This window comes from Ricinus communis, chromosome 3 (assembly GCF_019578655.1).
Source record: "Ricinus communis isolate WT05 ecotype wild-type chromosome 3, ASM1957865v1, whole genome shotgun sequence".
In the NCBI taxonomy this organism is placed as follows: domain Eukaryota; kingdom Viridiplantae; phylum Streptophyta; class Magnoliopsida; order Malpighiales; family Euphorbiaceae; genus Ricinus; species Ricinus communis.
Window position 1 is genome coordinate 23,033,394 of NC_063258.1, and position 17,092 is coordinate 23,050,485.

General features: G+C 30.9%; 1 protein-coding gene across 1 annotated transcript; it reads right to left on the minus strand.

The window, feature by feature from the left end:
• Positions 1 to 3,782: 3,782 nt before the first annotated feature.
• On the minus strand, positions 3,783 to 6,047 carry LOC8277246 (tetraspanin-8). The gene is made up of 2 exons (XM_002528166.4): positions 5,384 to 6,047; positions 3,783 to 4,345 (listed from the first exon to the last, which is right to left on the minus strand). The coding sequence occupies exons 1-2, from the start codon at positions 5,888 to 5,890 to the stop codon at positions 4,037 to 4,039; spliced, it is 816 nt and encodes a 271-aa protein (XP_002528212.1). The 5' UTR covers positions 5,891 to 6,047; the 3' UTR covers positions 3,783 to 4,036.
• Between the last annotated feature and the right edge of the window lie 11,045 nt (positions 6,048 to 17,092).

Consider the following 17,092-nt stretch of genomic DNA (forward strand, 5'->3'; position numbering starts at 1 on the left):
CAATTCTGACACAAGGTACTTATTAGATCGAAAAAGTACCATTATTGGATTTGATAGGTGTTTTCTGAAAACTTTTTTAGGTGGGGCATTATTATGTGCAGTTGCTAAAGATGGGAATAATCAAATGTTTCCCGTCTTTTGGGCTGTAGTTGAATGCGAAAATGAGTACTTTTAGACTTGGTTTTTAACCATTATTTTAGAGGAGCTGCAAATTACAATTATATGAGACTAACAAAAGGTAATTTTTCTTGACTGTTTTAATTGTTGTTTTATTTTATATTAGTTATTGGTACTTGTTGAATATTTATATTTGGGTTTATTGTACAGGATCTCATTAATGCTAAAAAGAACCTAGCATATTTTGTAAATATAGAAAATGTGCTAGGCATGTTCATTGTAATTGGAAGAAAAAATTTAAGGGGCAAGTATTAAAAAACATGTTTTGGAGTGCAACTAGAAGTATTTATGAAGCTGCTTATAAGGAAGCTATTGATCAGATTAAAGCGGAGAATGAAGCTGCTTATAACAATTTTTTACAGAGGAAACCATCCAAATTATGTAAGTCATTTATGTGTGAACTTCCTAAGTGCGATATGATTGATAATAATGTCAGTGAAATTTTCAATGGTTACATTGTGAAATTTAGAAGTATGGCCATTATAGATATGTTAGAAGAGATTAAATGTGCATTAATGGAGAGAATGTACAGTAAGTTGATGCATGCTAGTGGTTTAACTGACTCAATCACACCTAGAATTAGAACTAAGCTTGAAGAAATCAAGTACAATAGCATATTATGTACTTGCAAACTTGTTGTTGGTGGCAAGTTCCAACTGAACATAGGAGATGATCAGTTTGTGGTTGATATAATATGCACACCTGTACTTGTAGAGCATGCAGATAACATGCATTCCTTGTATCCATGCATGTTCTAGCATTCATTGGACGAACCAGGATAGTGCAACCTTTATGGGACAAGTATTATACTTGTAGAAATTTATATTGAAACCTACAAAAATATTCTTGAGCCACTGAATGGCAAAAAAATATGGTCATAAGCTGATGAGCTTCCAATCAAGGAACCCAATTTTAAAAAATGCTTGGCAAACCTAAGAAGAACAGAAAGAAAAATATCACTGAAGATCCAAAGAATCTTAATAAGCCGTCCAGACAAAAAATTCAAATGACTTGTGCAGTTTATGGAAGAGTTAGGCATAACAAAGGAATTCTAAAATAAATAAAAAATGATTCATATTTCAAGAGGCCCCATAAATTACCAGTCAATCGTGGTAGGCCACGAAAAATAACTTTTGAACTTAGATTTACTGCAACTTCCCCAATAACTCAGTCTGATTCATTTATCTAATTTTTTTAACTTAATAACTTATTACGTGCTTAAAAAATTAAATTAATTTTATTTTTTTCTTAACAAATAAATTTATTTCCTAACAAAATAGTAAACTTCGTTCACATGCACTATAAGTTTTACCTTAAAATTTACTACTTTAATTTCAATTTTTTTAAGTATTTTATCCGTGAATAACAATATTTTTATTTTTAATAATTTTATAATTATATATAGAAAAATAAAATTTATTTAAAAATAAAAATTTTATTTACTTAATAAAATATCTAAAATTAATAGTTAGTAAATAAATTTATTTTATTTTTATTTATTAAAAGAAAAATATAAAATTCGTTTATTTAGTTAAACAAGTAGCAAATTATTATATTAAGAAAATTGAATAAAATAAACTAATATAAAAATAATCATTTATAAAAATATCTAAAAAATGTCGCTAATATTTCCCAACGACAAATTTAAATTAAATTTAAATTTTCATTAAAAATTTTTCAATTTAAAGGAGATATAATTTTCTTTGTTAAAATTAAATAAAATAAACTAATAAAAAATAATTATTTAAAAAAGTGTTTTAAAAAAAAGAGTATCGCTAATATCTTTTAATGATAAATTTAAACTAAATTTAAAATATCACATCTAAAACTTTCCGATCCAAACGCTCGTAATTTTGAATGTAAAAAAGAAAGCAATGTCTGGTGTTGCTCATGAAGTGTGGGACCATTCATCTGATGGGGAGAAATGGATTAGAAATGAATGAGCAAAAGGCGCAATAATATTGAATGGATAAAATTGACATCAAAATTAATATGGTCCATTAAGTTTATATTAACTTTTGAGGTACAATGATTAATACCTCAATTATCTAAGACAACAAAATATGTCCCCACGGCCATGAAAAGAAGCTTATCATATATTTCTTCCAGATAATGATAACCCCGCACATATTTTCTTTTACTTTCTAGACTAATTTTTTAAGAAAACTTTGGTTTATTTTCTTGCAAAAATCAAGATTTTAAAATTAATTATAAAATCAAAACTAAAATATTTAAGAATAAGCAATCTGAAATTAGCCTTATATATGATTTTATTTTCTAATATAACAGGTTTTTATTATGATATATTTTTATCTAGTTTTAATAGTCATTTTTCTTTTTTTATCTGGGTTAGAGTATAAATTATTTTTTTAAATTGTTAGTTTGATAATTAAATATCTAGAATATATTTATTAATTAACATAGATAGCAATACATAATTAATTTTTATTTATTTGATTTTGAAATTACAAATTACTAAATTAATTTTTTACAATTTTAATGCAAGATTCTTTTTATTTAATTCTAAAATTTTGTAAATAGATCGAAAAATCTACTAATATTTAATTACTAAAGTCTATTTAAGAATATTTTAATAGAAAAATATTTAAAAATAATAGTGTTAATTGGAAAAGGAAACTGAATTTTTTAATTCTAGTACAATTTGAAAATGATATATCAAAATTAGAAGGATGAATATTATTTACTTGAGTGAATCAAGTTTTTTCTTTCCTATGAAGTAAAGCTTCATCCAGGTTTTACAAGGTTAAAACTAGAAATTTTATTGGAAGATGAGTGCTGTTTTATTATCCTAAAACTCATAATTAATATCCCCTTTTAAAAATCTCCCCTTTTAAAAATCTCCAATTAATATCCCAACCAACCCATTTGAACTTAAGATTTGTTGATCTCAAGAGACCTTCCTTGTGATTTAGTTGCTGTGCATAACAAATCCCTGATCCCAATAGAACTTGAACCTGCCATCTCCATTTAGAAATGTGCTTTTGCAGGCATCATACTTCAACTGATACAGTACAGACATTACTGCTAGAAATTCTTTCCAAATCCAGTGGGGTTCAGACATGAGATCACCCTTAACATAACCCTGATGTCATTTGAGAACTTATGCAAGATAACCTTTTTTTTTCTTTTTGTTTTTTTGCAAGTCGAGTCTCCTTGTTTCCCTATCCTCTCATCTACCATAATCAACCACTTGTCTGCACTTAGATTCCACTTTCAGCAATGGCCAGCCCCATTCATTGTATTTTCACTTTCACATCACACCTAACACATAATATGTAAGTGAAAAATGAGGAAATGGGGCCAAAGGCTTGTCCTTTGTCATTACTATCATCTGAAAGCAGGCAGCATATGTAACTCATTTATGCTATACCAGTACACGCGAACAGTGAATCATCCTCCTGTAGATTTTACCATGTCAGCATTCAGTTCATTAGAACCCCAACATGCCCATCTGGAAATAGAGGAAGAACCCATTCGTCTTCCCTGCATAACTCCATGGGCACTGAATAATAACACCACTGATGCTTTAGACTACCAAAGCTAAAATATTTTAAGAAAGGGCAACATCAGAACAACAAATAAAATTTAAAGCATAAAGGAATATAGAATTAATATATATCCAATGTGTTCTAATAAAAACATAACAAAAAAAAAAAAATTAAACAAATAAAATTCAAGCATATAAAATGCTATACAAGAGAGAAAGAACCCAAAGGAGCAGATATCTAACATGATAACAAACACAGCAGCAAATAAAGAGGTGGCTGCCTAAAACTACTAATCCTACTGCAGACATTAATATACCAGTTCATGCTCTAGTTAAACTAATCTGTGTCTCTCAAGGGTTATGCTTCCATCCAGAAAAGTGATTATCCCTTCTGTTATTCCGGAAAGCACAGCATCCAACAGAGTAGACAATGATTAGGAAGATCAAGAATATGATGTTCACCACAGCAACCTTCTTCCAATCACTCTTGAGGTTGTCAAGCAGTCCAGCCTTGCATGAATTGCAGTTGAAGCAAAGAATATTCTGATCATTGCTCCATGCAGCACAGTCAGGATTTGTGGAATTTGTAGCTCCGGGTGTCCAATTGGTTGGGCTTACATACTGGTAAGCGCATTCATCTGCTGGCTTGCAGCAACCAGACTGCAATTCAAAAAAGAGAAATATATATCACAATCCAGTATCACTGAAGATTTTCATCTGAAAAGGCATTTATTCAATTCCATGGCAAAATCTAAGAGCACCCATCTGCCCACTTCAGTCCGTATAAACAATTTCAGTGTGTATGGAAAGTCTACAACTATTAAATTTAGTCAATTATCATGTCATAGCTGCTAGTATATAATTTCTTTTCAACTTGAAAAAGATAATTAAAAGAAATGTCATTTTAAATGGATTTCCGTCAGCCCACTTCAGTTCATCAACATTCATTGGGCACCAACAGGAAAAAAATATTCAGATGTTCTCTAAAAGGTGGTGTATCTTTCTTTTAACCCATCAAAAGTGCAAGAATATTAAAAGAAAACTGAAGTTCAAAAAGAAAACATAATATAAAAAGTAAACTGTATGAGGGGAAAAAAGGTAGACTTTAAGATGCTTTTTCGAGAGGAAATGCCTAAAAAATTTAAAAAGAAAAGTTAGTTGATTCAGTGGGCACATCCATACTTTGATTCTTACTGTTTATTTTTCCAATAGCTTTTAATTATTTCCCATAAAAATAATTCTAAATTTACAGAAAGAATCAGATTCCATACTATACAATCATTAACAAGAAAAAGTTATATTCCTTTTTCAAAATTTCAAACCAAAACAAACCATCTCACAACTTCCTTTTCGTAATTTGAATTCAAATCTGACACCATAATAAACCAAATTCCAAGAAGCAAAAGAGAACAAACAACAATTCAGATCTCAAATAACACTTAACAAAATCAAATCACCATAAAAACAAAAACCCATTCATGAATTTCCCGAGAAAAAAAGTTTAAATTCTTCATTATAAAAAAAAACAAAAAACATTCTTCAATTTTCAAAGAAAAAACCATAAACAGAAAAATTAACTTTCTTGATCATAAAGAAAAAAAAGAAAAACACCCATTTCTCCGATTTCCCAAGAAATAACCCTAAACAATAAAAGATTCTTGATTTAAGAACAAAAAAAGAAAAGAAAGAATCGCATACCTGAACAGCAGATAAGTGCCTGGTATACAAGATGGTAAGAGTATCATTCAAATACTTCTGATTAAAATCAGAACAAACTTTACTATCAGCCAAACAACTCTTAATCTTGTTCCAATTCTTAGTATTATTAACTCTCTTTTGTAACCAATTAGAATAATCACCCAATCTATACTCTTTATATCCTCTTCCAGACAGGACTTGACCAGCACCTTTATTAGTGACAACAAAAGCGAAGATCGTGAAACAAAAGAGCAACACAATCAAGATGAACATAACCAATAGATAAAGCCAGAGTAACCATGACACGCGGCAACACGCTCCGACAAGACCGGCCAACGATACCAACATCAAGAAAACGCCCAACACGATTACAGGCGTGTCAAGAAACCTCTCGCATTCGGAGGTTCCATGGTTCCGCAGCCAGATCCCTGCGCCCAGGATTGGGATCGAGAGAAGAAATGTTATGAAGTTGAGGAATCCTACTAAATTGTTGCTTAGACGAAACATTGTGCAGTGTTTGGGTGCAGAGAAACTGAAAGAAAGGGGAAAAGAAATTAAAACTGAATTGTGATGGGCAAAGGAATGGGTTATATATAGTAGCAGTAGGAATAGGTGTAGAGGGAGATTTTTGACGCGTGACAAATAAAAGGGCAGAGATATTATGTGATACTTAAGGGGTAATCACTGGGTGGGTTATATATATACTAATAGGAGTCCGAGTGGGTGGTGTTATACTAGAATATAAACTCATTTTTATATAATAATTACTAATTCTAAACCTAAATAATGCATTATCCTTTGAATAAATTGATTAATAATTATTTTAAATTTCAATCGTTATGAATTTAATAAGTTCATATTTCTAATATTTAATAACTTTTAACCCACGAAGTACATTAACTATATAGAGTTACCTTAATGAAATTTTTTAATTATTTTGTGAACAAAGTTGAATTATTGTGCTATTTTCATACTTTGAGGATAAATTTGTTAGTTTGCGATATAGTGAGGATTAGAATGTAAATTGAGATCAATAGTAGAGAAAATTTAATAATTTACCCTTGCTATGACGAAGTTGCCAGGAAGGTTATAAATGCACGCGCTCGAGAACGCGTATTTGGTAAAGGATGGTTGGATATGTATGTGTGGGGTTTTTCTTAAGTACGGCAAACGGATAGTAACAGTCAACACGAACGTGTGAAAGTGTAGTTATTTCAATTTCAAATACTGTGTTTCCCCTCTGTTATTTTTTTAAAGAATAGTTAATGGATTTAAATTAATTAATATGAAAAGAATTTAATTAATACTATTGGTAAATTAACTTTTTATTTTTATTAGTTGAGTTTTAAATAAAATAAGTTTTTTTTTATTTTGTTACAAATTGTATATCTTTAGATTTATTTTTATTAGTAGGAGAATTCTTAGGAAATTAAAAAATAACAATAAATATATTTCAAATGAATAATAAAAATTTATTTAGTAGATCTAATTTATTACTTTAATCAAATATCAAGCAAATAAAAATTGATAATGTAGCTAATTAAACCGTCTCCATCATATTTCTTTCTTTTTTTTTTTTAAACATCTCATCAGATTTATTAAGCAAGAAAAGAATTGACACCATATATTAAACTTAGAACTATACGCAACTAAGTGAAAATCAATTTTAATCAATTCTTAAGAATTATGGATTTTTGGAGAGATTTTAATGATATAAATGTAATTTGAAAATAAAAATTACAATATAATTTTAAGAAATTAATAATAATAAGTTTAAAAAGATCAATTTTGCTTAAGGTGATATTGCTTTAAATACTTTTATTTTTTGATATTTGATACTTATTTAGCAAAATGTATTTAATATTTTTTTGAGAGATAATAACTTTAATTATGAATACTTTTAGTTAACTGTTGTCGATAGTTGATAACTAGTAGCTCTTATAAATACATCTAAATTCTTTCTATCCAATCTGATAAAAGATTTTTAGTTTATATAAAAAATAAAATTTCAGTTTTCTTTAATTAATATCACTATTTTTAAATTTTTTTGACTAAGATATTCTTGATAAACTTATTAATGCAAAGCAAGGTGATCCAAATATTGGTGTATTTATCAATTTATTTATAATTTTTAAGATTTAAATAAATATATATATTAGAACTCTAAATTTTTTGTTTAGTAATTTGTAATCTCAAAATCAAACAAGTAAAAATTAATTATAAGTATTCATATTTATGTTAATTAATGAAATGTATTTTAGATATCTAAATATAAATTAATAACTAAGAAAAAGTTGTCTATTTTGATGACCACCATACAAAGCAACTGGATTGAAAGAGGCATCGATGTTGAACAAGGAGTGACGGAGTATAGCGGTGAACAGAAACACGAGACGAAGCAGCTCAATAGGCAAATAGAAGTCCTTTGGCCCAATTGACATGAATATTAGCACCATACAGAACCTGATTATGAGCATACCAGTTGGACCATAATAGAATGACAAACTCCTTGGCTTTTGCTGTTCCATATTGCACTCTTACCAAATCCAATAATGCGCAGATTGAAGCAACATTTATAGTAACAAAAAGAGAACCGAAGTCAGTAAGTTGCCAAAAGGTAGAAGCAACTGGGTAATGACACAACACATGCAACGTTATTTCATCAGAATTACCACACACTTGACATGTGACGTTATCAACCGATACATGGTGCTTTTGAAGGTTCACTCGAATGAGTAAAATATTATAAAGAGTTCGCCATAAGAATATCATCACTTTCAGAGGGATATTCAAGTACCAAAGCCACTGCCATCATGAATGCTGCTCATGGTCAGCCACATGTGGTACCCGACATTCCTTTGCTAAATGGTGGATACTTCTGATCGTAAAGTTGCGATTCTTTTAAGTTTTCTAATTTAAATTTTTTTTAAAAAATTAAGTTGAAAATTATATCTAAATTAATAAATTTATTCACAAAAAGCTTTAGTTTAAAATTGATGAAAATGATAATTGATAGAAATTATACAACTATTGGCTCCTCTTCAATAACTTCTTCAAATACTCATGTATATATTTCACTATTTTTTTTTTCTTTATTGCTTGAAAGAAAATGAGTTAGTAATTAATTATGTCATATTATTTAGTTAGTATCCGGCCTTTTACATTCGGTGGATTATCGAACATGCCAAAGATTGATTAATTTAAATAATTGCTATGCAATAAATGTAAAACGCACAATCGTTAGACTTCTAATCTAGATGATTGTATAAGTAACAAAAAAGATCTAACTTATCTTGGATTTTTAGTTAAGCTGATGCAGTTTCACCATATCAACATGCAGAGCTTATTAACGAGCTAAAAATTAAGCTAATGGCGAGCTAAGAATGTAAATATGAGTTGTTAGTATGCAATTATAAGTTATGAATATATAATTAATGAGATGGGAATATAAAAATAAGCTTAAGGAATAAAACTAAAAGCTAAATTACTGTAAGTTAAAAACAACAATGTAAAATGTAAGCTGAGAAAGAACATGCTTCAAGCTTCCAAAAGATTATGTAACTACTTTTCACCTTCTTTCTCATTTTTTAAAATTACTAAACCAACTCTTGATTAGCGGAGTAAGGATTTACACGTGAATCAAAAATTTAGAAATGAGCTAAGAAAATCTATGAGTTTTATAATTTTGATAACATCAAATAAACTTTTTTATTGATTTGGCTAAATTTAATAGGCTTGAGCCGATATTAAATTTAAATATAGACACATATGAGGTGCTACTAAGTTATTTATCTCATAAAAAATATTATATAAATGTTGTTTACCATCTAAAAATAGTATCTCAATTTATATTTAGGAATCAAAAGAGGCGAAAAAAGAAATTAGTATAGAATTCGACTATCTTTATTTTAAGGTATTATAAGTGGACAATAACCATAAGGAGATTTACTACTGCAATTCCTCCCTCTTGGTTTATGCTTTTGCTCACCATAAAAACGTAATTTGTAACTTAAATTTATATTTTTCAAACAATAAAATAATAAATAATAACTTTAAATTCATACGATGATGTTCTCTGTTTAAGAACATGTTAATATTTTCGACTAAATTTAAAGTATAGTTTATATTTTTAACTGTTATTATTTTTTTATTATAAATGATAATAAAAATCAATTTATAAAAAAAATATAGTACAATCTAAAAATATATTTAATGTAATTTTTGATATTTTAAGATTTTATTTAATTAATAAGTATAAAAATTATATAACAGCAACTAGAAACAAACACACATATCAAAAAATATTATAAAAAAATCAAATACATAAAATTCAAAACTATGTTCTTATTATTAATTATATATATAATTACTATACTATCATTCAAGATTGAAAACTACTATATAATTAAAAAATTTATTTATTAGTCAAATATAATATTTAAAATGTAATTAAAATTTATTTTTAGATTAGAATTATTATTTATAATAAATATCTTAATGTAAAATAAAATTAAGTATATAATTTTTTTTGCTTAAACTCCAATCAATATTTAGTTTTAATAATAATATTAAAAATATAAATTATTTTTAAATGAGCTTAGAGGAGTCGAATTGCCCAGTCTATACCATATTCGATGCAAGAGACTTCTCTCGTCATTATAGAGCCGGCACAGAGGACAATGCAATGATGAAATTTCCAACTATATCGTAAGAGAGGGGAGATAATAATATTAAAAATATAAATTATTTTTAAAACTTTCACTAATAATTTATAGGAATATTTCTTTTTCACACATAAAGATAACCTTAGTATTAGCATTTTATATGTACTGGTTTTTTTTTCAGAAATTCGATACTTAAAAAGGAAAGAAAGAAGAAGCCAATAAAAAATATTAAGAAAAAAACTGTAAGGAGAGAAGCCGTTACGCTTACCCCAACTCCGTTTCCATCCCATCTTTCGCTGCTCTATAAACGCACCCAAAAAAACGTATAAGAACCACGTGTCAGAAATGCTGACTAGGGGATAGAGTGAAATAGGTCACCCGCGTGACGTACACGCTTTGTTCAAAATTGACAACTTCCTTAATATTTCTTTTTTCCAGCCTTTTCTTTAAAAATATTTATCTTCATTTATCATATTTTATTTATTACTCGAATATGTTCATATATTACTCTAAATAGACAAATATCCACCTTATCTTAAACAAATATTATACATGCTTAGCTCTTGTAGTACGAAAATGTGACATTTAATTAATACATTTAAAAAATTAAATTTTATTTATATTATCTTTAACACGTACAATAGTTTATATTTGTTAATAATAAAACAAATTTAAGAATGTATAGAATATTAAAATAATATTTTATTGGATAGAAGAAATAAAGCCATTTAAAATTATATACAAATACACAAACTAAGGGCGGAGGTACTGTCAACTTCACACATTAAAAAAATAAAATAAAAAAGGAGTGAGTCATTAGTCATCAGTCAATTTGAGAAGGCCAAATAACAGTAGAATACAAATGTCGGCGCATTTGCGTATAACAAAGAAAAGCAAAAATGAAAAAAAGAAAAAAGAAAAAGAATAAAAGGAAATCACCTTTTAAATATATTTTCACTTTGAATTTTGGGTTTCTAATATGAATGCTGTGTGGGTCATGGAAGCAGGAGGGAAGGTTCAATGGGAAAATGTAATACACCAGTTGAGTATCCTTGTCCTTTTTCTTTTTCTTCTTCTTTTTGTTTTCTTTTAAGTTATAAAACCAATTAAATATTTTTATGTTTAAATTCCAACTCTATAAAATTCTGTTTAAACTTATTTATGAGATTTGTTTAATAAATTAATTAAATTGAAATTTTTAAAAAATCAACTTATCACTTGTTTAGCTCGGTTGGCAAATATAGTTGACAGCTCATGAATAACAGATGATAATTGGTAGTAGATAGCTAATAAATTAAATTGTATGGTAAAATTTTATTAGATGTTTTTAATATACTATATAAGTATAGAAATATAATTTATTTTTATATGTACTTTTTTGGTGCTTAATCTACCATCTTTCTCCTACCCATTCACAAATCAAAAGTGAACTATGGTTTCTATAGAGCCTTTCTACAGTATGTTATCATGCTATAGAAGTTCCAGTCATAGACCTTATATACTTCTTCAATATTGATACAAATGTGGAAACTTATCCATGGAAATATCTCACCTGGTTCAAAACCCCATATTAATGGAAAAAATAATTTCCTCAAAATCATTCATGAAAATAAACTATTCACAGACAATAACTCCAAAGCTTCAGGGTACCATGCCATCTATATTCTTCACAGACCTTATTTTAAGTTCTTAGTGGACACATATGCCACCCAATACATCTATCAATACTAGAGGACAATCGAAATGCCCTTACATCTTGCTCATCCACCAATAACAAGGGAATTAAAGCTTACTCTACAATTAAGAAATTATCTAGGAAAGATCGACGTCTCTACACCACTTGTCTGCACTTACAATGGACCTGATAACCAATGGACTGAACACTCTATTACTGAACAGTCCACTATACCTTTGCTCCCATCACCTCCGGATGATCCAAGTTTGACCACAGAACAGCAAAATGCCATTATGCAACATTCCCAGCCACTAGAGAATGACACTAGTCCATGGTATCCAACTTTTTACGATGGTAATCCAAGCACATGGTAGACAACCCAATACCCAATCTCTATCCTCCATATTTCATGTAATAATTGAAAGAGTGTGAGAGGATAATATTCCTTATCTTATCCTTACTGTCTTTATATAAAAATGTGTAACATTTATCTTGTTTACTTTATGCGTGTGTAAGAGGATAAGATTTCTTATCTTATCATTACTGTCTTTATGTAAAAGTGTGCAACCCTTATCTTGTTTTCTTTATGCGTGTGTAAGAGGATAAGATCCTTATCGTATCCTTATTGTCTTTATGTAATGCTCCTCTATAAAATGGGAGTCCCGTGTAGTGTAAAGGCAAGTTGCCTTCTCTCCTTAATCATAAATAAAAGATTTTCTTTATGGCTTTCTAAGTCTCGATCTCTCTTCTCTTGATCCTTTGACTATGATTTTTATGAGTTCTTAGTTTGCACGATCTTTTCTTTTATAATTCAAAAGGACTAGCTCAGCCACATAGATCCAATAGAGCATAAAAATTATTCATGGCCGAGTTGCCTTCTGTTGGTCTTAGCTTGAGGATTTATCCTGCCTTCAACATATAGCATGAAAATTATTAAAATGAATAGCTCTCGACTTCCTCATGGTATCAGAGCCTTTGGTGAAAAAGAAGAGAATTAACCAATATGGCTGTAAGTTCTGAATTCACTACCCAAACTGCTACTCTTCAACTTTCCCCATCTTGTAGAAAAACCTTAGCCAATAAAATAGACAACCTTGTAGAAATATTTCATATTCCTGAAACTGTCCAAATTGATAAAATCTTTGTCCCTATAATCAACCCGTACAACATTTTCAAAAAACAGACCTTAGCGAGAAGAACCTTTAACCAATTATTAGACAAACTTCCTCTCACGGTCAAGGAATACATCTAGTCTTCTGCATTATCTCAATGTTCTTTAATTGCTACTACCCAAAAATAATATGTCACCTTAGAAATCCCTGAGTCTTTTATCCAGTAATGGAAGAGACAAGGATACACTCATCTCCACCTCAGAGCTATTAGATTGGTGTTGTCCTACCATGGCAGAATGAGTTTACCTGTCACTGCCCGAATGTCACTTTTAGACACCAGATATCTTAAATATGAGCATGCTGTTATTGGAACAATTGTCACAACCTTCAATACAGAAAGTTTAGTACTCACTTTTTTTCCTAATTTTAATATGTCACTCAATGACCCGTATCTCTCTACGGCAGTGAAGGTATATATCCAGATCACTGGAGTTGACCAGGTGGTTGATTCTCTTGCAGCAACATTGCATCACCAATTAGTATATCGACTGCAGGATCATGCGATAAACTTACAACTACCAGGTTTTCAATCTTCATCAGATGTCCTATTTATCATGGCTGATGCAGGTCAAGTTCTCACAATTGTCCAAGCACCGCGACAATTAGAAAAAAAGATCTAGAAAAGCTTATCCCTCTTAAATGAGTAACAAACTATGAAAAACTTTACTAGTCTCAGGATAAGCAGATTCAAGCTACAGATCCCCTTTTTATCAAAGAAAAAGATGGCACTGTAAAGACTATATTCAGAAAAACTGAAGAATCCTCATCCTCTTCTCCATCCATCTTCCAATCATCAATGATACAACCAGTCCCATCTCTAAAACCTGACAAAAGCCTCCCGGTACATGCCTTTTTGCCTTCATGACATTATGTTTATCCAGCCAAGATCAATGGCCATTTTATTTGGGATATAGATCCTTCAAAGTGTGACCTAGGATGCAACTGTGCAGAAAAAATAGGAGAACCATATTTTCAGAGACCCAAACCTGAAAAGCCTAAATTGATTCGAAAGGCATTCTATAGTTCTCCATGTTCGCAAAAAAAAATCCAAACGCGATGATCAGGACCCAGATGATGCATCAAAAGTAAGGACTTTGTTGCCTATCTATGAAGAGGCTCTAGAAATCCTACAAAAAGAGAGACCTCTTCCTAGTAAAGTCTCTCATTCATCTTATCACTCGAGAGTACAACCTCTTGTATCTACAGCCTTTACCTGTCCAAAGTTGTTTCATGTTTCAAGACCATGATTTTCCTCCTTTAGGAAAGTCAGAAAATATGAGATTAGAGGTCACTCCGTCAAAAGTAGCTCCTTTTGGGCAAATTGAAAAGCTGACTCAAGCAGAAGAAGTTTTAAACTGGCAAACATCCAATGCTCTAGCCCAGAGCACGTACCTAAAAAAGATCGATGGAAAGCTAGACCAAGCCTTACATCTCATACAGAAGCTAGATAAGAAGTTGGATACCTTCTCTCAAGAGGTACTCCAGCTGTATTCCTCCTTAATCTCCAAATACCAAGCCCCTGGATAAAGAGCTTCGAATACCCCAACTAATTACACCAGCCTTTCCCCAAAAGAAAAAGAAAATTACGAGACTTAAAAAGCATATAGATTAATTGAAAATGACCTTAGAAAAAATAAGTCTTCTATGGTCCCTTCATTCACATCTGCAGCCTCCACATCTTCTGTTATAGCCTCCTCATATTACTCTGTATTTCCTTTCCTCCCACAGCCAGAACAAGAAGAAACTATTTACCCACCTTTTGGTACTTTTTCACACCTTTGTCCAAAAAAATTCACACCCCAACAAAAGAAGGCATTGCATTCTACAGTCTTAAAAGGCAAATTGCTGGACCAATCTCTAATCAGCTCCTATGATTCTGATTCTGATTCTTCTTCTAATACCTCAGGAATGGCTGATATAACAGAAATACTTATGAATACCTCTACTACTGAACCTTCTCTAGAAGTAGTAGAGCCTGAAAATTGTACAGATGATGCACAATCGTATTTTATTCTTACTAGAATCCCACACCCAAGGTCAAAGTCTACTGCTAGAACAGGACCTTAGTTTACTTTTGATGATTTTCCTCCGTTAAAATGGAGAGATAAACTTTCTGAATTCCTAGTATGGATTGATCTCCAGATGACCTTCGAAGGCGCTACACTCAAAAAGGTTCTTGCTGAATTTATGACAAGATTCATAGGCAGTTTCAGGGATTGGTTTCAGTCTCAGCCTGAATACACTAGGCTCCAATTTGTAACCTTATCAACTCCATCAGCAGCGGTCACAGTCCTCCATAATCAGTTCCTTAGATGCTTTGATCTCATTATACGACAACAGAAACAAGAATATTTTGATTGAAAATATTGTTCGTTAAAAATCAAGGATCTTGAAAGACATAACTCTGCAATATCCAAATTATATTATGTCATTGGTGGACATGATGGTGATGATACCCTGAAATATACTTTCATTACCTTATTACGAGATGAAATTCAACCAGAAGTTAATAATATGATCGCCGCAATAAAAAAGCTAGTCACCTCAATTACTCTTGGAGAAATCTGGCAGTTTACACTCTCGTCTATTAAGAGACTGTGTGACCAGCAAGAACTATTTAGAAGACTGTCTCAATGGGACTTGATTTTTCAAAAGGCCTGCAACAAAAGTCACTTAAAGATTAAATTCAAGTCCAACTGTGTTTGCTCCACAAGAAGAAATCGAGACATCATTTCTAAAAATTCAGAAGGAAAAGGTCATACACTAAGAAGTTTAAATATTTTCGCAAAAAGAAAAATCGGGAAAACAAATAAGATAGATGCTACATCTGCCGGAAAAATGGCCATTATGTAAAAGATTGTCCTCAAAATCCAGAAAAGGCAGTAAGAATGATCCAACAAGTTAGTATGTCCATGTCTCTACCAGATTCATTTGAGGAAGACATAGAATCCCTATTATCAGAACAAGATGATCTCATTCTAGAAAATCTCTTTGGAATGGAAGAAGAGTATTCAAACTCTACTGATTCGTCAGAAGAATCCTCTTCAAACTATGATGCTGATACGATTCTGATCTTAATGATCAACCTCCCTACAAAAGGTGAAAAGGACATACTAGCAAATGTGGTGCAATATCCTTTCTCTTCATCACCAATTCCCAAATTGTCCCAACTTGCTACTAAGGTACCTCTATTACCTTATGTTCTTGTACAAGTGTTGCCTTCAAAATATCTGAAACCTATCTCAGTCATAGCTTTCTTTGACACTGGAGCTCAAAGAAGCATGATAATTCCTGATGTCCTTCCATCCGAGCACTGGAATTCTCACATCCAAATTTTTAGAGCAGCAAATGGCTAGACTTTCAAGACTACCCTAGTCAAGAAATAAAATATCAGGATACAATTCTTCCCTAACTGTGTGGTATGGACACACATTATTAGTTCAGACCTCTCAAATAAAGACCTCTTGGTAGTTTTGATTTATCACCAAGCTCAAAGGCTTCAAATTCTTCCTACAAGAATAAAGTTCAAGAGACAATTTTGTCCATACACAGATACTTCTAATCTGTTTGCTATATCAGACACAAAATCAACATTTCTGCAATACAAGGAGAAATCCCTCTCTTTCTGTCTTGAGTCCTATTCACATTTCCAACATCCACTACCTTTATGGAGAAATCCTCAGTTTTACATCAAGCTCCCTTTCAAGCTTAACGAGGATGCCAATCCCATTAAAGCCACTCATCTAGGATGTCTCCTACAGACCTGGCTCTTGCCAAATCCGAGTGCCTGACCCTTCTACAACAAGGTCTAATTGAGCCTACGACCTCACAATGGGCCTGCCAAGCCTTTTATGTAGAAAAAAGAATTAAAAAACTAAAAGGGAAAAAAAGACTTGTTATTGATTACAAGCCTTTGAATCACTTCCTGCAAGATAACAAGTTCCCTCTTCCTCGCATCTCGAACCTAAAAGTCCATATCCAAAAGGCGCAATACTATTCGAAATTTGATCTTAAAGCTGGATTTTGGCAATTGGGTATCCATCCTTCAGAAAGGTACAAAACAACCTTTTGTATTCTAAACGCCCAATACCAATGGACGGTCATGTCTTTTGGATTCAAAGCGGTCCCTTTCCCTATTCCAAAAAACAATGATAGAAATCTTTAAACCCATCCTCTATTCTTCCTTAATCTACATTGA